Here is a 25,159-nt window from a genome sequence, read left to right as displayed (position 1 = left end):
AGAAAAGAAAGAACTTTTGAATAAGAAAGGATGCCTGATTTGAGGGATACTTTACTGTTAGAAGAAAATAACATTTAATGTTCTTATGTGTTACATAGGAATGATGATGTCTCAGTATAAACTTTCTCAGAATTCCATGCACAGTAGTCCTGCATCTTCCAATTATCAACAAACCACTATCTCACATAGCCCCTCCAGGTAATATATTTGTGTGTGTGTGATTTATTAAGTATTGTTTTCTGTGGTGAATATGCTTGTGAATATATAGTGTATACATTTAGGTAATGAAATACTTAGTGATCCTCATGAATGTTTACCTTAAAATGCTGTATATGGAAATACACTAATATACTAATTGAAGTAGTTACCATCTTAGTAATTGAATTTCACATAGACAAAAGATTGTGTTAAAATAACAGCTAATGTGTTTGGTTTATTGATATGACTCAGTGATAGGACATTTGCCAAGCATGTGGGAAACCCTGGGTTTGATCTCTAGCACCTCGAACAAAACAAAACAACAAACAAAAAATGAGGAATTGGAGATAAATAAGAAAATTTGTAGTATAGATTTTTTTTAATTTAATTTTTTTTATTGTAAACAAATGGGATACATGTTGTTTCTCTGTTTGTACATGGCATAAAGGCATACCATTTGTGTAATCATAAATTTACATAGAGTAATGTTGTTTGATTCATTGTTATTTTTTCCCTTCCCCCCACCCCTCCAACCCTTCTTTTCCCTCTATACAGTCCTTCCTTCCTCCATTCTTGCCCCCCTCCCTAACCCTAACCCTAACCCTAACACTAACACTAACCCCTCCCTCCCCCCATTATGTGTCATCATCCACTTATTAGCGATATCATTCGTCCTTTGGTTTTTTGAGATTGGCTTATCTCACTTAGCATGATATTCTCCAATTTCATCCATTTGCCTGCAAATGCCATAATTTTATCATTCTTTATGGCTGAGTAATATTCCATTGTGTATATATATATATATATATATACATACATACATATACATATACATATACATATACATATATATGTATATATATATATATATATATACACACATACCACAGTTTCTTTATCCATTCATCAATTGAAGGACATCTAGGTTGGTTCCATAGTCTGGCTATTGTGAATTCAGCCGCTATGAACATTGATGTGGCTGTATCTCTGTAGTATGCTGATTTTAAATCCTTTGGGTATAGGCCAAGGAGTGGGATAGCTGGGTCAAATGGAGGGTCCATTCCAAGTTTTCTAAGGAATCTCCACACTGCTTTCCAGAGTGGCTGCACTAATTTGCAGCCCCACCAGCAATATATGAGTGTACCTTTTTCCCCACATCCTCACCAACACCTATTGTTGCTTGTATTCTTAATAATCGCCATTCTAATTGGGGTGAGATGGAATCTTAGGGTGGTTTTGATTTGCATTTCTCTTATTACTAGAGATGTTGAACATTTTTCCATATGTTTGTTGATTGCTTGTAGATCTTCTTCTGTGAAGTGTCTATTCATTTCCTTAGCCCATTTGTCGATTGGATTATTTGCATTCTTGGTGAAGAGTTTTTTGAGTTCTTTATAGATTCTGGAGATTAGTGCTCTATCTGAAGTATGATTGGCAAAGATTTTCTCCCACTCTGTAGGCTCTTTCTTTGCATTGCTGATAGTTTCCTTTGCTGAGAGAAAGCTTTTTAGTTTTAATCTATGTAGTATAGATTTTATTTTAGGGAGAATAACTTTGTATCTCTTAAGCAAATTGGTACTTTTATGTTGGTTAAATTACCTCAGTATTTAACTGCTTAATGTAACTCATAAGTTGTGAATGATTTTGTGTTTTATATTTTGCAATTTTTTTCTCTTTGCATAGATTTTATGATATATAAATTAGTTAAGATAATTTTATGACAGTGAAATTTCAAGTGATATAGCATGTTTCTTTTCCTGATATTTTTTCTTTGGGGTTTGGATTTTAGCCGGTTTGTGCCACCACAGACAAGCTCTGGGAACAGATTTATGCCACAACAAAATAGCCCAGTGCCTAGTCCATATGCCCCACAAAGCCCTGCAGGATACATGCCATATTCTCATCCTTCAAGTTACACAACACATCCACAGATGCAGCAAGGTAAGAAAATTACTTGTTACTTTGTTGGCAAAACCTAAACACCTATAATTCTAGGCAAGTTTATTTTTATCATTTTATAATTTTTAAAACAAACTGAAATACTATACTTAATTTTCAAACTTTATTATTATATGCCTTACATCATTAAAAAATGTTACATTTATCATTTAGGAAATTATCATTTAGGAAGTGAAAGGAGCAGTGCTATTTTGGCTCTTTGGGTTAGGATATTATATAATTATATTTAGTTATGAAATTAAGAACTGTTCTGTTAATTGGACTTCCTTTTAATAATAGCAAGCCAAAGAACAATCAGATTTAATTGGTAAAGTATATATTGTGAATAACTTTCTGTAAGTGTTTATCCTATCATAGAGGAAAATTAATGATTTTAGATGCAGAAATTTCTGTATTAGATTATCAGTTCTCAATCTGTTATTAGCTCTCAATATCATAATGTTGATATTATAATGTTCTATTGCCTTTATTTGCATTTCATGACTGCTAAATGATTTATTAGTATAAATTTTTTGTACTTTCTTAGAAGATGTTTAAAAATCAGAAAATGTTTTTGTACTAAATGACGAATACCAAGTTTTAAACGTTTGCTGTCATTCATTACTTCCAGTATGTGTGTTCTTATTTTCCATTGTACCCAGAATCAAAACTTATTTCATCTATAAACTTTTTAACTTATAAACTTTTACCCTGAATTATCAAAACAATCAGCTTCCAGTTTCCAAAACATGTGATTTACCTTCCAGTTTCCCAAAAACAGATAATGAAATATTAGGTTGAGCCCATTTTATACACTAACTCAAGGAGAAACTGGAAGACAAATCACTTTTGGAATATACACAATTACTGAATTTAGATTGAGTGCTAAACAATGTGGGTGTGTATTATATATATGTAGATTCTTAATATTTATCAAATATTGGCACACAAAGGTATGAAGAACATTTTTAATGTAATTGATCAGAAGACATGTCAAAAGGGCACATTTGTTCTCTTGTAAATGTAAATACATCAGTGTGTAGAAAGAGCATCAATTTTTACTTTAAAGTACTATTGTTTATTTTAGCAAAATAAATTCATCTTTTTCAAAAGAGAAATATATATAATTTAAGACCTATTGAGTAATGAGTCATTTCTTGAAATTTTCAGATCCTTGAGGAACTTAAAATGTTACTTGAAATCGATCCCACTCATATATTAAAGTTATTCTAAATTTTTAAAAAATTAGTCTGGCAATGAATAAATCTGTAAGTCAGTAGGACAAAAGAATTTTAAAAATAGGGCAGTTTAACTTGTGAAAGAGATAACATTAGAAACATTTTTTTTAACTTTACAAAAAATTTAAGCATGCAGCAGGGTTTGCTCATGCACCATGAATCCCTTCACCAATGAGCATCATGACACTTTGTCCTTAAATATATCTGCCAAGAAGAGATTTTCTCTACAAAAACACCAAGTATAAGAATTTACCACTGAAAAAATTTAAGAATAGTTCTACAGTATCATCTAATATCCAGTCTACATTCATTTTCACCAGTTCTCCTAAATGTCTTTAACATGTGTGTACAGATACATACTTTTTTTCTTCTTCTCAAAGTTTGATCTAATCTAATTTCTCACACATTATATTTGGTTTTTGTATCTCTTTTGGCTCTTTGAATCTAAAATAGTTCTATACTATTTTTCCCTTCTAATAATTTTTTGTGAAAAGCCTGTACCTCTCCTTTTAGAGAATATCTCATATACTGGACTTCATAGTGTCATAGTGTGGTTTAATTTGTTCACATATTCCCTATATTTCCTGTCAATGGGAAGTTTGCTTTAAAGGTTGTATTCATTTTCAATTACATATTCTTGGCAAGATTATTATATAGGTAATGGGTACTTTATGTTGCATCATATGAGAAAGCATATAATGCAAAGTGGTCCAATTATTAGTGACATTTAGGTAATGACCTTCTGATCTCTTCACTGTGTATTTATAGTACATATTTTTTCTTTTGCAATTTCTACGTAATGTGTAGACTAATACACTTTACAATTATGCAAATATCCTGTTTTCTTTGAATCTTTAACCCAAAGGGTTTAGCATCCAGTGATTCTTATTTCATCAGTTTTTGCACTGGTCATTGGAAAATGATGAAATTTTAAATTCTGTAATTCTAAAGATGACATGTTTAAATCAGTAAGAATGGAATATTTAATAAATGATGTTGGTGAATGTCTAGGCATTTTGAAATATTAGTTGGATTCCTGTATTATTTCAAACAAAATTGTTCTAGAATTTTAAGTATGAATTTTTTAAAATATCATAAATACTTTGAAAACACGATACCTGGGAATAAATTTGATGAAAGATGTATAAGACCTTTGTGGAGAAAATTTTAAAACTTACTAAAAAGATAAAGGAAGACTTAAGAAAGTGGAGAGTTATAACATCTTTATGGATGGAAAGACTCATTAGGTAGGTTAAAGATTATTTTCCCCCAAATCTATAAATTCAATAGAGTATTACTAAAAATACCAAAACAGAGTTATTCTGAAACTTAAGCTACCTCTAAAAATTCATATAAAAGAATAAAAGCTCAAGAATAGGATAATATTGAACTGGGACTGTAACCCAGTGGCAGAGCTCTTGCCTACCATATGTGAGCCACTGGATTCAATCTTCAGCACCACATAAAAATAAATTTAAAAATAAAGGTATTGTGTGCATCTACAATTTAAAAAATTTTTAAATAAAAAAGAATAGGATAATATTAAAGAGGCAAGTCATAGAAGCTGCCTCACAGGAATCAAGATGTATTATAATAGTACAGGTATGGAAAGAAATACATATTGTTACTTTTGTTGAGTATGATGAAAATAAATGTATCATTTATAATGTTATATGTAAAAAATGCTGTGCATTATTTAAGAATATATTCATTTGCAATGAAAGTATAAAGATATGCATAGGTAGAGTGAACTCTTCAGTCAAAATAGTTACTTCTAGGAAATAAGGGGAAGGGAATAGAGGAAAGGAATGCAGAAATAGAGGCTACAACCACATCTGTAATATTTTACTTCTTTTCAAAAATAGATCTGAATGATATCTCAAATTGAGTAGTCAGTACATGCGTGTTCATTATATTATTCTCTAATTTCTGCATGCTTGAAATATTTTTTGTGAACAGTTTTTAAGCTAAGAATTTTAAGTTTATTTTTATAAACCTGTTTTTATTCTTATTCCAGCATCAGTATCAAGTCCCATTGTTGCAGGTGGTTTGAGAAACATACATGATAATAAAGTTTCTGGTCCGTTATCTGGCAATTCAGCTAATCATCATGCTGATAATCCTAGACACGGCTCAAGTGATGACTACCTACACATGGTGCACAGGCTAAGTAGTGACGTATGTAATATGTTAGTTATCCTTAAGGAAATAAAATAGTTCTAGTGTTTGTCACATAACCTAGCATTTTTCATTCCACAATTTAAAGGATACCTATTTATCAAGAATTATGCTAGGTACTAAGAGTCTAACTGTAGACAACATGGTTCCTGTACCCAGAGTTATAGTCTAGAGCAAGGTTAAATTTCTTTTTAATTTCATACTGCTTATACCAAAATAGTATCTTTAAATAATATATCTTTAAATATAGTATCTTTAAATAGCATTTTTATTTATTAACACCTGGCTCCTCTTCTCAGTACAAAGTTGTTTTTTTCCCCTGAAATTTAATATTGCCTTGGTATTATTAAAATACTTGGTACATTAAATATTTGCTTTATTATGGATTTGGCAATATTTTTATGAAGCTATATATAGTTAAGGATAACAGATGACAATGATCTCTGCCCTGAACACATTTACAGTCTCATAGGGTATTCACAGCTGCTTTTGTAGAAAATAGCAAACCAAAATGGAGCATATGAGTAACACCAGTTTTCCTGTTCATTGCCATGCTTAGACTGCTGATTGTTTGGGATACAATTTCAGTTCTTTAAGATACATGAGGAAGAAAATAGGAAAGTGCAGAATTATTACGCTATTGAATTCCAGCACTTTATCTATCATTAATTCATGTCTTTTATTAGTTTTCTAAGATGTGCCTAAAACCTCTCCTAGCATGTAAAATACAGATTTTATACTTTGTTCTTAGGATGGAGATTCTTCAACAATGAGGAATGCTGCACCTTTTCCTTTAAGGTCTCCACAGCCAGTGTGCTCCCCTGCTGGAAGTGATGGAACCCCTAAAGGTATTATTTTAACTAAAATTTCCTTCAGCATATTTCAAGTTGAGTAAACTCAAAACTTACAGATACCTGATGGTACTCTTGTTTTTAGCTAAAGAAGAAAAAGTAAACCTACACTTAAGCATTTAAATCTACAATTAAGATTTAAATCGGGCTGGGGATATAGCTCGGTTGGTAGAGTGTTTGCCTCGCAAGCACAAGGCCCTGGGTTCAATCCCCAGTGCCAAAAAAAAAAAAAAAGATTTAAATCTGTCTCTGTTTTTTTATTTATTCATCAACCTTATTCTTTAAATCCCAGTTAAATCTTTGATATCATTCTCCAGTATATCCATTATCATTCTCAATAACAAATCCAGTGGTCTTTTCAAGCCACAACTTCTTAATCTCTCTTAAACATTTGAAATGTTTGATTAGTCCTCATCACTCTCAACTCTAAAAAAGCCTTATTTCATACTTCTCACCTGCTTTTCTCCTAGTCTTTTCATTGATGTTTTTCTCCTCCTTTTTCTTTTTTCTCTTCCTTCTCCTCCTCTTTTTTCTCTTTTCTTTTTAAGCTTTTTTCCATACTCTCATTTCTCAAAATTTCTGGCATTGACTTATTTAACTACCATTGACTTATTTAACTACCATTGTGGTTTTTTTCCTTGACTCTTTTACTCAGGTATTGTTGTTTTGTACTGGGAATTGAACCCAGAGATACTTTACCACTGAACCACACCCCCAGCCCTATTTATTTTTATTTTTAATTTTACCCTTTTAGTTGTAGATGGACACAATACCTTTATTATTTTCATTTATTTTTATGTGGTACTGAGGATCAAACTTAACGTGCAAGGCAAGCACTGCACCAGTGAGCTACAACCCCCACCTCTTTATTTTTTATTTTGAGACAGGGTCTCACTGAGGTACTGAGGCTCACCTCAAACTTGTGATCCTCCTGCCTCTTCCTCCCTGGTTGCTAGGATTACAGGTGTGTGCCACCATGCCCAGCTATCTTTTACTCAGTTTTGATGACAGCATTGATTGCTTTTGAGAACAGGACTCCTAAGTCAATCTTTGGCTCTAGTCTTATCTCCCAAGTTATAATGTTTAACTTCCAGGCAAAACATTCTTATACCTACTATATTTCAAATTCATTTTCAAAATTATTGTTTTTTCTGCTACTCTCATCTCTCAATATTATTCCAGTCCTGCATCATCTTGACTTAAAATTTGAAATCATCGTAATTCTTTGTATACTAAATATATCCTGTTCTGTTACTCTTCTAAATCTCTCACATCTGCTTTCACCTCTGCTTATTGAAATCCTATTTGTTCTTCCAGGTGGAAATTAAGTGTTGATCTTTGAGCCAGGTGAAGTGGTGCATGCCTGTAGTCCCAGTGGCTCTGGAGGCTGAGGCAAGAAGATCCAGAATTCAAAGCCAGCCTCAGCAAATTAGCAAGGTCCTAAGCAACTCAGCGAGACTCTGTCTCTAAATAAAATAAAAAAAGGGTTAGGGATGTTGCTTGGTGGTTAAGTGCCCCTGGGTTCAATCCCTGGAACCAAAAAAAAAAAAAAAATAGTGGTGATCCTTCATGGACCCTTCCATAATTTCTTTAAGCCATTAGTTAATATTTTTTTCTATGACTTTATCATTGAATTCCCAAAGAACCTTGAATGTTCATCTGTTTATGACAGATTCAATTATAGACAGGCAATTTTACTTATTAGATTTTGTTGGAAAAGAATACTTCACATTTTAAAATTAGCATATCTACTTAATATATGCAAGATAACTAATATTTTTATAGTACGTGAGAATGTCTAATTATAGCCATCTAAAACATGGACTAGCCTGCCTCATGTGGTAAAGATTTTATTCACAGATAGTATTCCAACTATTTTATCAGGTATATTCTTCATGTGGTGAAAGTTCTGCCTTTATGCGCCATTTTAATCTTATAATAATGTATTTTCGGGGATTAAAAACCCAACTTCTTCAAGAGAAAACAACTTCAAGAGTAACACTATTTGTAGGTTAGCCATCAAAGTTAAATACTTATCATCAGATGTTGTCAGTATAAGAAGTTATTTAGACTTCTTATTGGCAGAGAGCGGGTGGATAAATGGTTGAACTGGATAATCACTCTTTTGATATTTGAGGAAGAATGAATGGAGAGAAATCTTTAAAGGAAAACAGTTAATTTTAGGACAAATCTCATAAATATATCATTCATCAGAAACCTTAACTTCCACTTATGAAGTTATTTTTACAACTTTTTGAAGAATGAGTGGATTGGCAGTTATTCCAATTTGATTTTTAAGTGGTTGGATATTCAAGTTTGTTCTAGAGTATGTATGATTTACCACATAAACTTCTGTAAATAGGAAGGCATAATGGTGTGTTGCAATTTTGACTTAGGCAAATCTAGTTCTAAATTTTCATGTTTTGCTAACTATAAAACTTCAGACAAATTTGTTAACCTGTATAAGCTTTGTGTTCCTTTTTAGCAAAGTAGTAACAATGATAATTCTCAAGAATATTTTAAAAATTAAGTGAATCGATACATAAAACATCTTGTTCAGTTCTGACAGAATTGCTGGGATTAGATAATTTCTTAATATCTGTTCTATTTTTACTATATTATCACTTTTAAAGTATTTCTATCATACTATAAGAAAATACAAAATGAGCACAACTATTTATTTCTGTTGAATTGTTTTTCTAGGATCAAGACCACCTTTAATTCTACAATCTCAGCCTCTACCCTGTTCATCACCTCGGGATGTTCCACCAGACATCTTGTTAGATTCTCCAGAAAGAAAACAAAAGAAACAAAAGAAAATGAAATTAGGCAAGGATGAAAAAGACCAGAGTGAGAAAGCTGCAATGTATGATATAATTAGTTCTCCATCCAAGGACTCTACTAAACTTACATTAAGACTTTCTCGTGTTAGGTCTTCAGACATGGACCAGCAAGAGGATATGCTTTCTGGTATGGAAAATAGCAATGTTTCAGAAAATGATATTCCTTTTAATGTGCAGTACCCAGGACAGACTTCAAAAACACCCATTACTCCACAGGATGTAAACCGCCCACTAAACGCTGCTCAGTGTTTGTCACAGCAAGAACAAACAGCATTCCTTCCAGCAAATCAAGTGCCTGTTTTACAACAGAACACTTCAGTTGCTACAAAACAACCCCAGACTTCTGTGGTACAGAATCAGCAACAGGTATCACAACAGGGACCTATTTATGATGAAGTGGAATTGGATGCATTGGCCGAAATTGAACGAATAGAGAGGGAATCGGCTATTGAAAGGGAGCGCTTTTCAAAAGAAGTTCAAGATAAAGGTAAGATAATCCCATTACGTCACTTCAACTTCTGGGCAGATGCACAATTAATTCTTTATGTTTTTTCTCAATTATGTTTTTTACTAATTCTTACACCTCAGAAGCTAAACTCTTAATTTCATTTTTTATCCAAAACAACTCTCTCAGATTCGATATTTCTCTACTATGGATCTGTCATCTGTTATGCACTATGATTTTACTTATTTGTGTTTTTCTACTAAAATGAACATTACAATTTTTATATCACATGCATTTTCCACAATGTTAGTATACTCATACATCTTCAACTTTCTCCCCCCACCAAACAAGTTTAAATACTGTAGAATTATTTTAAAGCAAGTATATTTAAGGAACATTTATCTGTTTGCTTATTAAGTAGATCAGTATTTCACTAGGTTAATAAGTTTATCTTGATGTATGTTTTTTGTAATGAGCAAATTACAGAAAAGATTTTGGTTCATAGAAAACTTTAAGCAAGAATCTTTCTATGATGATTACAGTTTTTGTTCCCTTTTCATCTGACTGGTATATTAAGATGCAGTTTGAATATATACCTCTTCTATGAGTTATAGGCTTTCTTGATGCTTAGTAATCAAATTATAATCAAACAAAAGTAAGTCCCTAGTATGTTCTTAAATATTTGGTATGATTTAAGAAAGACTGATGAGTCAGTGATTAAAATTAGTAATATAATTTATGAATTTGCTGCTTTTGCAAATGCATACACACATTTGATAATCCAAACCTAAAGTATGCTTTGTAATTTAATTCTGTGATTAAAGCATTCTAGATTGATAAACTATTCTAAAATTTTATTCCTTGGTATTTACAGAACATAACTTGATGTTGAGTAGAGCTCATTTTTATGTGATTTTTTTTCATTGTGTGACTAAATAATTATGTTTCTGCTTAAGATTCATATTATATCACCTGTCATAATGACTTTTTTAGCATTATTGAAACTATAGACTGTATTTAGACATAATACAATGTTTGCAAAGTGTGTAAATCATAAATAAGTGCAGTACAGAGACTGCTGGAAAGTATATTATTGGCTAGGGAACTAGGATTTTGGGTTTTTTTAACTTTTACATAAATCTTTGATGTTAAGGGTGAAATATAATGTTGCTGGTTCCTTTTCTCTTTCTTTTTAATATTAGGCTCAGGAAATAAATAATTATATAGATTCCAAAGTGTATCTCCTTCTCTAACCTCTTGTAAAAGTATATGCATGTCAAATGAAGGGAGCAAATTACTCTGCTTCTCTTGATGATATTAAACTACCCCAAGTTCCAGAATCCTATGATAGTCATTTTTGCCAGAAACATGCACAATTGTGATTGTCTGACCCAGAAATATAAGTTACATGGAGAACTGAATTCCTGCATGAAATTTAATGTTATGAGAAATTGGTTTCTTAAAAAGGAGAATAATTTTTAAATGATTTTTTTAGTAGTTGTTGATAGAACCAAAAAAGAAATGGTGAAATTTTAAAAAATTTTTCCTGAACTTTTATTCTATCACATTTTTTTCCTTTTAGATGTCGATGAACTTTTATTTCATTCATTTATTTTAGGGGGTGCTGAGGACCAAACCCAGTGCCTCACACATGCTAGGCAAGTGCTCTACCACTGAGCCACAACCCCAGCCCCTGTATCACATTTTTTGCAAATATAATGTTTACTTTTAGAAGTGGATCAAAAGTAAAGATATTAAATAGTTGTGTTTGCATATTAGCAAACTTATTTTATGCTACTAACTTGGAGAATTTTAAAAATCAACAAAATATACTGTTCTTATAAAAAGTTATATTGTATATTTTACTCTCACTTACCTAAACAGTTTTCTCTGTAATCTGATTATGTGGCCATAAGAAAGGTAACTGAAAAGCTTAACAAACAGTTGTGTTTACAATTTTGGTGAGGATATAGTTTTCTGTTGCTATAAGGATTTAAATAGGTTTTGCTGACTTAATATTAACAACTTAATATTAAGTTGTTTTCTGAAAACCACATTTCTATTTTATAGATTTGTTTGAAAACTTCTGGAATCTAACCTTTGATTTAAACCTGATCGTTTTGCATTCAGTTTCTGCATTGTGTAAAAGAATAGTGTTTTGTTTTGTTTTGTTTTTAAATAAGAAATTACCTTATGATTTTGGAAAGGTTAAAGGTTTATATGTGTGTGTTGCTGCAAGGTTTTAGGTGAGGTCATAAATAAAAGTGAAGTTCTGATGAAGTAGTAGTTTTATAGACAGTGTTTGAGAAATGAAATACTTCCTTGAAATTAATTCATCATTAGTTTATCATTATTTTTAGTTTTTAGGACTGAATTCCAAATTGACTTTTAATGTATTTAGTGTACATGGCACTAAGAACTTTTTACAAATATTTGTCGTATTAGAGGTGATGAGAAGTAAGTAAACAAGACTATTTACCTATATAGTTTTACTGAGAGCTCTGCTCTTGGATCTGAGTTTGTCAATATTATTCAATATTATATGCTATGAGAAATATTCCTTCTAGCAATCAGAAATCAAAACACTATATCTTATAAATAAGATCATAAAGTTTAGCCTTAGCTCCTTGCCTCAGTAGTTCATTCCTATAATCCCAGCTACTCAGGAGACTGAGGTAGGAGGATCACAAGTTTAAGGCTACTCTGGGCAATTTAGCGATACCCTGTCTCATAATAAAGTAGAAAGGACTGGGAATGTAGCTCAAAGGTAGGGTACTTGCCTAGCATGAGCAAAGCCGTAAGTTCAGTCACCAGTACTTTAAAAAAAAAAAGTTCGGCAAACATAGCTGATAATTTTGGAATTCAAAAAGGTTAATAGAATAGTCTTACATGTTTTACCTAGACTGTAGTGGAACCTAATATACCCTAGTTCCACACTTAGGAGACACTTTTCTGGCTGTTAGAAATTTCTGTCCCTTTGGCCTTTTCTTCCTTCTTTGGACAGTTCTATATATACATTGATACAGTAATCCTGTAGTCTACTATGTTATAATATTCTAAAAGGGCATTTTTATCAGTCTTTTTGCTCATACTATTAACATCTGTGATTATATAAATTAATTTTAAAGAGCTAATTATCTTTGCTTCTGGGATGACCTGTCATAGACTTTAATATCTTCTTCATGTGCTGAAAATTCCTGCTTTCTTTTGTCAAAGAGGGAGTTCCTTTGTTCATCTTTGCCTATTGCATCTTTTCCCAAGGTCCACTTTCCATGTTAGCAAGTATAAGGAATGGCGTAGCTTCACTAATATTTTTATAATATAATACTCTTGCACTATAACCTATAGAAGTAAATTACAGATCAAGAATCCCTAATCCAAAAATCCAAAAATGCTCTGAAATCCAAAACTTACCGAGTTAAGTTTCAGATTTCAGAGGATTTGAAATTTCAGTATTTCAGATAAGGGATGTTCAATTGGTAAATCTACACAAATATTAAAAAATCTGAAAACCTGAAATTTCAAGCATTTTGAATAGGGGTTCACATCCTGTATTTTCTACTGTCAGTTGGATAAAGAGATTGAGATTTTGGACAAGAATAGGATAATTCACTCAGACTATGCTGCGTTTTAGGTATGGGATGTTTTCATTTCTCTTAAAACTGGCTATTGTGCATAGGATTATTGTGCTTTCACTTATCACAGGTAGTGTCTTTAAGTGATAGTTTATTTCTTATAAGCATAATTGAGTTCAGAATTTCTGTAGGGGTGGATCTTCTTTTCAAAATATCAGCATCTGGATGGCAATTATTGTGGTTTTGAAATTATGGTATACTTTTGTTTGCATTTTCTTTAGGAGTATATGAATTCTGATAGATAATTTTAAGTTTCCTGATGCTGAAGAGGGCTTGAAGGTAATCAGTGTCTCAGATACTAAAATTATTCTTCACAGAGATGGCTTTCCATCTTTAGGTGATGGTCATGATATAATGCAGATATTATGAAAGTGAGCAGACAGAAGTGTCTTATGTAGAGTGTGGAATAAATTCATAGTGAGTAAATTCACAGGAATAAATTCTACTGAACCATACCAAGTAAATCAGAAAATTAGTTCTTTTAATATATCCAAAATCCCTAAAACAAAATAACGAAACTTCCCTGGGTTTTACAGAAAAGGTGAAGTATTTTTCAGTAGTTAAAACATTAGAACTTTGTATTTAGGGACATCTTACGTACAGTAGGAAAAAAATTTATGATCTTCCTTAATATTAATGCACTTATGTGCAGATGCTTTTGTATCTTTTCATTCAAGTAATCATATGATTTATAGTATAAGATAGATTGAACATGATAATTTCTTGGAAATTGACTTATTTGCCCAATTTTCATTTTAATGGCAAAAGATAAATTGGAATGAAGTTAATGAAGTTAAACTGAAATATTTTGATCACTTAAAAGTCAATCTCTGCCAGGCATGGTGGTACATGCCTATAATCTGTGCATATTGAGGAACTGAGGCAGGAAGATCTCCAGCCTCAGCAATTTAGCAAGGCCCTAAGCAACTAAATGAGACCCTGTCTCAAAATAAAAATTAAAAAGGACTGGGAAAGTAGCTCTGTGGTTAAGTGCCCTTTGGTTCAGTCCCTAGTACCAAAAATAAAATAATAATAAAACTAGGCTTCTGAGCTATTTTAAATATTTTCCTCAAAAAAAAAAAAAATCACTTATAGTAATAAAAGAATATGCCACATATTTCTTTGCAGAAATCTTCAGATGCCTGAAACCAGTAGCATTGTAGTTCTTAAATATGCTTAGGTTATCATTTCAGTGACTTTCACAAAGCATATTACATAAAAATAAAAACCTTAGGTTATACTATGTGAATTTCTGGGTTCTTGTCATAAAGTTTCAGATAAAAGTATAAGGTGATAAAGCATTCTGTTTATAAGCAAGTAATTATCTGGTATCCTGTGGCAAGATTAAAAAAAAATATTTTGTATGACAACATTTAAAAAGGATTCTATAAACATATATTTAATATTCTGAGTGTTTTTCCTAAGTATTGATGCAGGAAACTTTATATAAATTCTCACCATGTTGTAATTTGAGAAACTAATCTAATGATAACATACTTTATTATTGTTGTTATTATTAGTTGTTTTGGAAATGAAGCATGTTTGACGGTAGTTTTGACTTCTATATGACTGAAGGAATGGGCAAAATAACTAACAAATATCCAAAGTAAATTGTTTTCTTTTTTTTGGTAGTGCTGGGGATCAATCAAACTCAGGTCCTTCTTCATTCTAAGAAAGCACCCTACCACTGAACCACATCTCCAGTCCCAAAGTAAATTTTAAATTACATTTGATTAGATTTTAAATTAGGTTGAACTGCTACTTCTCATTTTGAGAACAAAACAGTGGGACTTTGTTGTATTAAAGAATCATTTATCATTAATTTTGTTTTTTTTTTTGAACTTTGTTTCCTAATGATAAGGGTCTGCTTTTCACTTTTGGGTTTGACTTTTAACTTGGTGATACTCTTTCCTTAAATGATATATCACATTAGTGAATATCATAAAAGAATCTAGACATTCCTTTATTTAAAATACTGAAAATAACTTTTAAAACATAGTCAAGCAGTTCAGCAAGTAAAGTAGACAAAAACCTTAAGGTACTAAAATGTAACTACTATTCTTAAGGACTAACTAGATTACTCAATTTATGGAGAATGACCTAGCAATCTGGAGTCAGAATTACAATTCTTTACAGAAATATATAACCATTAAAAAATACCTTAACACTTTATTGGTGTGGTGGATTTGTGATTATGTTATGTTTGTCCTTACATTTTAAAATACTCCAATTATTTCTTTCTGAGGTCAGTATATATACCCATAGAAATTTTTGTTGAAATCAAAAGCATTTTTGTCACTCAAAGTTGCTTAAGACAGAATTTATCTTGAAAGTTCTTATGTGCTTCAGTTGATACCTATGGTTTATGTTGCTTCCTTATTCTAAATTTACTTCTAACACTACGTGTTAGCTTTTGAACTTCACCTGCATTGTTAGCAACTTGAAAACTTTGAACTCTGGATTAGAAGTTAATGACAGATTATTAATTTTTAATTTTTTTCTTCATTAACCTTTTTTCATTGATGTGATTCATATTTTCTTGTTTTATTCTTTTCCATACTTACATATAAAAAAACTTATATATCCTGTTTGGTATGTTGACAGATTTGAGGTTCTTAACCATTTGTTGTTAACAGTTAAAATTTCCTTAAGTAAGAATGTATGCTTTATAACTGGTTGTCTTTTTTTCTTATATAAAGAATCTGGTTTATATTTAACATACATAAACATAAGTATGTATTTGTATTTGATATATTATAAATTCTGTTCCTTTTATATCTTTGTACTTATGTACTTTAAAATTATACTTCTTTTAATGATAGTCAATATTTCTTGAGGTTCAGCAAGCATGAAGAGTCCCTCAAACCTTTGTTTAAAAAGTATTATGTCATTCATGGTTCCTATTTTATGTATTCATATTTACTTTTGCATTCTCTATACTTTTTTAAAAAAAATATGAATTTAGATAGTCAAAGTCCATAGCTTTTTAATAGGATAAGAATATGTCTATTACTGATATTGAATATTTATCTTTAAATTTCAGATAAGCCTTTGAAAAAAAGGAAACAAGATTCTTACCCACAGGAGGCTGGGGGTGCTACAGGAGGTAATAGACCAGCTTCTCAGGAGACGGGTTCTACGGGAAATGGGTCAAGGCCAGCATTAATGGTTAGCATTGATCTTCATCAGGCAGGAAGAGTGGACTCTCAGGCTTCTATAACTCAGGATTCAGACTCCATAAAAAAGCCTGAAGAAATCAAACAATGTAATGATGCACCTGTTTCTGTTCTTCAGGAAGATGTTATTGGAAATCTTAAATCTACACCAGAAAACCATCCTGAGACACCTAAAAAAAAGTCTGATCCTGAGTTTTCTAAAAGTGAAATGAAACAGAATGAAAGTAGGTTATCAGAATCTAAACCAAATGAAAACCGATTGGTGGAGACGAAATCAAGTGAAAGTAAGTTAGAAACTAAAATTGAGACCCAAACAGAAGAGCTTAAACAGAATGAGAGCAGAACTACCGAACCTAAACAAAATGAGAGCACCATAGTTGAGCCTAAACAGAATGAAAGTAGACTCTCTGACACAAAACCAAATGACAACAAACAAAACAATGGCAGGTCAGAAACAACAAAATCAAGACCTGAAACCCCAAAGCAAAAGGGTGAAAGCCGACCTGAAACTCCAAAACAAAAGAGTGATGGGCGTCCTGAAACCCCAAAACAGAAGGGTGAGGGACGGCCTGAAACTCCAAAGCAGAAAGGTGAGGGCCGGCCTGAAACTCCAAAGCAAAAAAATGAAGGCCGGCCTGAAACACCAAAACACAGACATGAAAATAGGAGGGATTCTGGAAAGCCATCAGCAGAGAAAAAACCTGACGTGTCTAAACATAAGCAGGATATTAAATCTGATTCACCTCGGGTAAAATCAGAAAGAGCTGAAGCCTTAAAGCAGAGACCTGATGGGCGATCAATTTCTGAGTCACTAAGACGTGACCATGATAGTAAACAAAAATCAGATGACAGGAGTGAGTCAGAGCGACATCGGGGGGATCAGTCTAGGATTCGAAGACCAGAAACATTAAGATCTTCTAGTAGAAATGAACATGGCATTAAAACTGATGGTTCAAAAACTGATAAATTAGAAAGAAAACACAGACATGAATCAGGAGATTCAAGGGAAAGACCATCTTCTGGGGAACAAAAATCAAGACCTGACAGTCCTCGTGTTAAACAAGGAGATTCTAATAAATCAAGACCTGATAAACCTGGTTTTAAATCACCAAATAGTAAAGATGACAAAAGGACAGAAGGTAACAGGAGTAAAGTAGATGGTAATAAAGCGCACCCTGACAATAAGGCAGAATTTCCAAGTTATTTGTTGGGGGGCAGGTCTGGTGCATTGAAAAATTTTGTCATTCCAAAAATCAAGAGGGATAAAGATGGCAATATTACTCAGGAGACAAAGAAAATGGACTTGAAAAGCGAGCAGAAAGACAAAGTAGAAAAAATGGGATTAGTTGAAGATCTTAATAAAGGAGCTAAGCCTGTGGTGGTTCTGCAGAAACTGTCTCTGGATGATGTTCAGAAACTAATTAAAGATAGAGAGGATAAATCAAGAAGTTCCCTTAAGTCTATGAAGAATAAGCCATCAAAGTCAAACAAAGGTAAGAATACTTCTGATGTCATTTGTATTCTAATCAACTTTATGGTTTAAGATTACTAAGTATAAAACGATGAAAATCTGTAAAAATTAAAGCCCTACTACATGAAGATAGAACATTTATATAAAACAACAGTAAACTGTTTCAGTAATACAGATAAAAAGTTAGTGAATTTTTTTCTTCTTCCACCCCTACATGAACTATTCTGATAGTAATGAATATTATTTCTATTTGCTTTTAGAGATAAGTTCTTTCAATGTTCATTTCAGATGTTTCTGAAAGTTGCTTCTTAATCCAATGACTGATGTATTGGGATAGATGTTTAACTCTCCAGAAAGTTCCTTTGACTGTAGAGATACTCTAGTTTACAATGAGGGAATAAGTTGAATTTTACTATCTAGTATCTCACAGTAAAGCTATGTGGTGTATAAGAACTAATACAAATTATTTTAAGAAAATGAAGTGTCTTACACTATTTTCTTATGGACTTATCTCTAATTTAATTATAGTGAATAGTTTGAAATTGCATAGTTTATAAAATTATAAAAGGGTTTTTTCCAGGGAGACAGTTAGTTAAATACGTTTTATATTTTAAAAATAGTTTTAGCTGGACATAATGATGCTTGCTTGTAACCAGCTACTTGGGAGACTGAGGCAGGAAGGTCACAAGTTTGAGACCAACCTGGGCAACTTAACAAGACCCTGTCTCAAAATAAAATTTAAAAAAGGTCTGGGGATGTAGTTCAGTGATTTTCCAGTACTGCTGCAGCAGCAACAAAAAGGACAATTTTCCTCTTTTTTATGCAAAGGTAATAAAAAATGATATATACCTCATAAGTTGGGTTAAATTGTTAAGTTTGTTGAGGTGTAGGGTTGGTGTTATTTTTGCATGACTCTTGAGTTAAATTTTCTGGTTACTTGAATAGTTATTTTTGGGGTGGGGACAGAATTGTAAGTGCTGAGAATATAATGGAAGTTTGTACAGTAAATATAATTTTGTGTTCCTTTCTGTACTCATGTTTAAAATATGGGGATTTATCTTAAGATGCTATGTGGCAAGACCTACTTAGTTCATGCAGGCTAATAATTTAAGCAAATTGAGATATAGTTTTAACTGAAAGCTTCTTTTAAATTCTCATTGCATGAGTTTCACTAAGAACTTGTACTTACTTATAAATAAATTTATGAAATCTAGATTTACACTGTCTAGTATGGTAGCCATAGCCTCTTTTGGCTGGTCAATTGAAATTAATTTAAATTAACTTGAAAAATTCACTTCTTCAGTAGTCTCATGTGGCTACCGATGACTGTATTCAGCACAAATAGAAAATATTGACATCACCATAGAAAAATGGCATTGTCTATCACCATAGCAGATACATAATATAATGATTATTGTTTTTATAGCATGCTGTTGTACCTTGTCTACCAAAAACTCTCTGAAAACATTGTATTATAAAGAATTCTTTATTCAAAGAAGTGACTTCTAGCTAATCTTTTTATTTTTACTTGGTCCTTATCAAACATGAACTTTTTCCCTGTGAATTCTTTCAAAAATGAAAAAAAAAATGGTCTTCTGAATAACTAGTATTTGTACCATCTTAGTGAATCTTATAATTTTTAAATCACAGCAATCAAACTTACAAAATTCATAAGCAGTCTTTATTATTTAACTTGAATGTGTCTTTCCAGAATTACTTATTAATATAAAAGAGGTTATAGGATGTGGGAGCTAACACCATAATTACATTTTTATTTACATTTTTCAGTGAAAGCTTAGGGATAGCTCATATTTAGAAGTATAGTTACATAATTTTAGAAAAGTCAGTTGAAAGATGGAAAGTGGTACCCTCTTGTTTCCTTGATCTGGACGATTTTTCTCTCCCTGCCCTCTGTCAGCTTACACTAGCCTTGCTTTCTAAGCTCTATTCTAACAAAGTCATTTACAAATGCTTTAAAAACCTAAAAAAATTAATATATCTCCTAATTAGTAGACTATATTATTTCTCTTGATTTTTTCACTTATAATTCTGTTACCTATGAAAATTTCTTTTTTTAGTGCTGATATGTGTTTTTTATAAGTGTAGTTTTAATGCAAATGTATATACCTGATATCTCATGTTAGTATTTAGATTAGGTGTCTGCCTGTTAAAGTGGTGTGCGTATGTGTGCATGTGCATTTCATGTGTATATACACAGATATTAATTTATGTACAATTATAACAGAGAGCTTTTCATAAACAATATTATTTCAGTTCTTAGGTTTATTTCATGATGCCAGCTTAAATGACTTTGGCTTTATGTCTTAGGATATGTATTATTTTTAAGTAATGTTATAATTTGTGTTTTATTTTAGATCTCTGCTACTGTGTTAGCAATCACAAGAGTTAAATGATGGGGGATTTTTTATTGTATATGAAAGCACAGTTGTGGATTGATGACCCTTTGTAGTAAATCCCATTTACTTGGGATTATCTTTGCCAATGAATTGGTGTTTTTTTAGTCTGCATATTACTGGGTATTTTTATGGTTGATTCCTAGGGCCAAAATTCTGAGTAGGTTTCCCTTTCTTGAAAGAACCATAAAATTCAGTCCTTAAGTATTTTACTTGATGTTCATTTGTTAAATATTCATTCTTCAGGGTAATTTGAAATTCCTTGAATATACTTTAAGCTGATAAATTTTGAATGTGTGGTAGGGGTATAGATTTATGACTTCTAATTTATTGTCATCCTTTTGTGAGCATATTAGATATAAAGTACTTTAACATTTGACTTGATTATTGTGGTGATATGGTGATATGTTTATATCCCTAGTACATAGTAAAAAAATGCATACAAAAGAGCATATTAAATGTTTATTGAATGAGTAGAGATTATGTTGCTGCCATGTTCAAAAAAAGCTTTTGTGTGCAGATTAAAATTGTTTACTCATCTCTTATGTTCTCACTTATACACCCTAGCGCAAGAGCTACTTAACTTTCAAATTCCTGGTCTTTAAATTTTGTAATAACTTTTCACCATCAGCTACCTAATTTTTGTTAATATCCAAAGGAAAACCACTCATTCAGTCTGTTTGATTCTACTTACCCTTATTTTGATCTGTAGCTTTTACACAATGGGCTCTATTTCAGTCCTGTTCTCTTTTTACATCATCTTGTTGATTCCCTTTGGTGATGACGGAGAAAAATAATCTTTTGGGAAACCTTTTAAATTTTTAAGACATCTTTTGTTCTATTTCAGTCAGTATATTAAATGCCAAAAAATATTTTATTGTTAAATTTTTATCAGATCATGATTCTAAAGTTTAGTAGATCTTTGAAGACTGGCATGATCAACTACCATGCCTTACATGTTGTTAAACAGCTTAATATCAGTAATTACAAACCTGAACAATTTGATTTGTTTTTAGATACTCCAGAGTGTCTCAAAATATCTTTAACTCCAATGAAACCATTTTTTTCTTGTCCCCACCTCCGCTTCCTTCCAACCAGTAGCAGTAGTCTCCATTTTTTTCAGTAAGTGCTTTTAAGAAACATACTGTAATATTTATTTATTATTGTGAACATTCTTTAAACTAGAAACATTTACTGAAAGTGATCTTCACTGGGAACTTATCTAGCAGCTTTAATAGTCAACAATATGATTAATCTCTGTGGATCATCTGATGAGCTGACAGTTGCAGTCCTTATTAGGGACAGTTATTTCACCAGTTTCCTAAAGTATATCACTAAAATATATTAACTGATTGCCTTTTACTTAGCACTGAACAAGGTAATATGAGTGGATTGTGTTTAGAACTCTCAGCTTCTGTGAATTTGAGAGAAAATACTGTTTCTGAGAGTGAATTTATGGTATAGTTTATAAATTACTAAGTTAAAGAATTCTTGGTATGTTTTCTTTATAGCTAATTGTAATATTCAGTATGATACTACAGCGAAAATTTATTTTGGTTCATTTGAGCAGGTTTATAAAATTCCTATAAAGTTCAGGTAAAGACTTCATTATCAGTGATATCTTTAGGAAATATTTGGAGACTATTTGTTAGAGAAGTTGGCATAACATGCAGCTACCTATTGAATGTGATTTTAGAGCAATATTTTGAAAATTCATGCCCACAATTTTCCATTTTTAGAAGTTTTTGGTCCAAATTATGTTTAGTAGATAGTTAATATTGATTTAAGGAAATGCATTAAGTAGAAACTTTTTCATAAAAACTAAACTTATTGACGTTTGCTGAAAGTGTTCTCTCTTTTCTATTCCTTATCTTAAGCCAGCCCTAAAACATAACTGCTCTAAGGTTCTCATATCTGTAGAAGGTGGTAGGTGATGAGTTATCAAATATTGAGAGAACCTTCTATTTATGAAAGAAATGATCTTTACTATATAGCACATTAAATTCTCTTGTTCTAAAAAAAGTTAGTAAAATCCTCTCTTAAAAAAGCCTGATACACAATTAAGCTAATGAATACCTACTTGATATTATAATACAAATAAAATGGATTTTAAAAATATAGACCCCTCCTCTTTTTCTCACACACACAAAAAAATCAGCATTCTCTTACTTCTCATGGATCAGTTTTTGAAAATTCTTCTTTAAATCTATAAATTGTAGTACAAGAAGCAGTGGAATTAACACCTGGAGTAGATGTTTATTTTTCAAAATTTGGTTCATTCACTTTTAAAATAGAGGAAAAAAAATAAAATAGAGAAATCAACTTCCTTCCTACTTTTTCAGTTAGGAGGACTAAAATCAATGTTGTTATAGTAAGAGGTAAAGTCTGCCTGTGTTTTTTTTTAATTAATATAAAGAAACAGTCATTCAATTTTTAATTGGCTTTATCTAATGAAGAACATGTTTTTTAAAAGGCTTCTGTTTATATATACTTTATAATCAATGTACATTTGAAAATATTGCCCTCAAAATTTTTCTATGTGTACATACCAAGGAAAGGACCATGTATGTGATCCCTGTCTCCTACTTTTCTGTATTGAGTAGTAAACTGTCATTTACATAATAAACTTCCTACGTCTTAACTTATTTTATAATCTTTCTTATAGTACTTTGGTAACTGAATGTTGATGAAATCTTTGTAGTGCTGATATCAATATTAAAAATACAGTACTAAAACTGGATTTTTCTTGTGCCTGTTTCATTGATAAATCTTTCACTTGCTACAAACCAACACTTTTGTATTTTGCCTTCATTAAATAAACCACTTTGCAATGAGCTAAACCATAAGAATTTAACTATATAATGACTCCACTTTAGAGTTGATATCTCTTTGTTCCATTTTGAATAAAGTATGACATAATACAAATTAGAGACCAGCAAACTTACAATGTAGAAAATACTTTAGGGTTTGTGGGCCACTTATCTTTAACATTATAGTACTAAAGTAACCAAGATAATACATAAGTGAATGTGTATTGCTGTGATTCAGTAAAACTTTTTATTTACAAAAACAAATGATAGGGAAAATTTGATCTCACAGGGCTTTTTTTGCTGAGCCTGATATAAATATAAAATTAAAATTTTAAATAGATGAATGTGTTAACTAGATTATTAATTTCTAGTTCTTATTTAATATTTGTAATTATAGTATGAAATTAACCATATTTTTTTCCCACAGGATATTTAGTATTCATAAGTATTTACCTTCATGTAGTGGAGGTATATTAATTACTAACCTAATTATATATATATAATAAATTTAAGAGTTTAGTATATTCAGACTTAAATTGCCTTTAAAATATTTTAAATTTGTTAATTTTGAAATATTTGCAGTACTTTTCCCCTAAAGGGTATACTTCTCTAATTGAATATGAAATAACTAAGTACTGCCTTCAGGATATCAAAAAGAATTTTTATTTGGAAAACTTTCTTGTAAGACCACATATTCATTTTAGTCTTTCAGTAAGTATTTAGCAAATATTTCTGAACATTTTCAGCATCCCTAACACTGCTGCAAACACAATACAGTAATGACTGTATCAAATTTATGATTTCATGGAAGATATGGGTAACTATACTGTTCTTAAGTTGTTATCTGGTAATATAGCGCTGAAGGAAGAGGTTCCTGGGGATCAGGTGTTTAAGAAACATGGCAAGTTTAGGAAACTTAAAACATTTGAATGATGGTTAGAGTACCCTGGAGAAATACGATAAAACAAGATTGGTTAGTATTAAACATTGTTTATAGCCATTTGTGCTAAGAAAGTTATCAGAAAATATGCCATTTCTAACTAGTGTGGTTAGAAAATGTTTTTCCAGATAGCACTAAAATTCTCTTTACATCCAACCTAATGGAATAGTAGTCCATTGAATAGCTAATGACATTTTGTTTTTTAATTTATTTTGCAATGCTAGGGTTGATCCCCAGCACCTCACATGTGTTAGGCAAGCATTCTACCATTGAGCTATACTCCCGTGCCCAATAATAGGTTTCAGTATTTGATCAGATTAAAATACTTGATATTTATATATCAACATGTGAATTTCATTATCTTTGACTCCAATTTCTTCTGGTTTCTACACAATCTAAACAAGTTCTGTACATAGTTGATAGTATATTGAGCTAAATCCTCCTTCCCAAAATGGGATATGGTAAGTACATAATGCTAATACTTAACACCTTCCACAAATAGTTAATAAAGACATGACATCTGATTAACTTCTCCAGACCTTTCACATAGACATAAAATAGCTCCTAGAAAGTGACCCTTCTAGAGCTGCAATTATGACCCAGCGGTAGAGCTCTTGCCTCGCATGCATGAGGCTCTGGGTTCGATCCTCATAAAAATAAATAAAGGTACTGTGTCCATCTACAATTTAAAAAATAAAAACAAAAAAAACCCTAAAAAAGAAAAAAGAAAATGACCCTTCTAATGTCTCCACCTTCCACCCCATTCCACAAATTAAAAAATTTACCTGAACCTCGCCTACTTTTACAGACTTAACCACTTTTTCTCATTTTTAGATATCTTCTATTCCAGAGCAGACTGGAATAGAAAAGTCCCTTCAGCTTACCCTCTTGGAATGCTTCAAAGTGACTACCAGCTTCTACTTTGCCCCTGTTCTCCATCCTTTGCTGCTCTCATCTCATCCCACTTAATCTCTTTTCAAAATCACTCTTGCGTATGAAACATCCCATAATCCCTTTCAAAT

The 25,159-nt window shown here is 31.6% G+C and overlaps 1 protein-coding gene across 2 annotated transcripts in view; it reads left to right on the top strand.

The window, feature by feature from the left end:
• The window catches only part of NIPBL (NIPBL cohesin loading factor), a 180,651-nt gene that overhangs the window by 84,737 nt on the left and 70,755 nt on the right, over positions 1-25,159 (top strand). For both annotated transcript variants that reach the window (XM_079145735.1, XM_079145736.1), the window contains exons 5-10: positions 99-198; positions 1,988-2,139; positions 5,392-5,552; positions 6,304-6,400; positions 9,107-9,733; positions 16,370-17,995. In XM_079145735.1, the coding sequence (XP_079001861.1) occupies positions 99-198; positions 1,988-2,139; positions 5,392-5,552; positions 6,304-6,400; positions 9,107-9,733; positions 16,370-17,995 (2,763 nt within the window). The remainder of the gene's footprint in view (positions 1-98; positions 199-1,987; positions 2,140-5,391; positions 5,553-6,303; positions 6,401-9,106; positions 9,734-16,369; positions 17,996-25,159) is intronic.

Source organism: Sciurus vulgaris (genome assembly GCF_902686455.1).
Source record: "Sciurus vulgaris genome assembly, chromosome: 6".
Taxonomy (NCBI): domain Eukaryota; kingdom Metazoa; phylum Chordata; class Mammalia; order Rodentia; family Sciuridae; genus Sciurus; species Sciurus vulgaris.
Note: the sequence above shows the minus strand (reverse complement) of the source record. Positions and strands in the feature narration are given on the sequence as shown.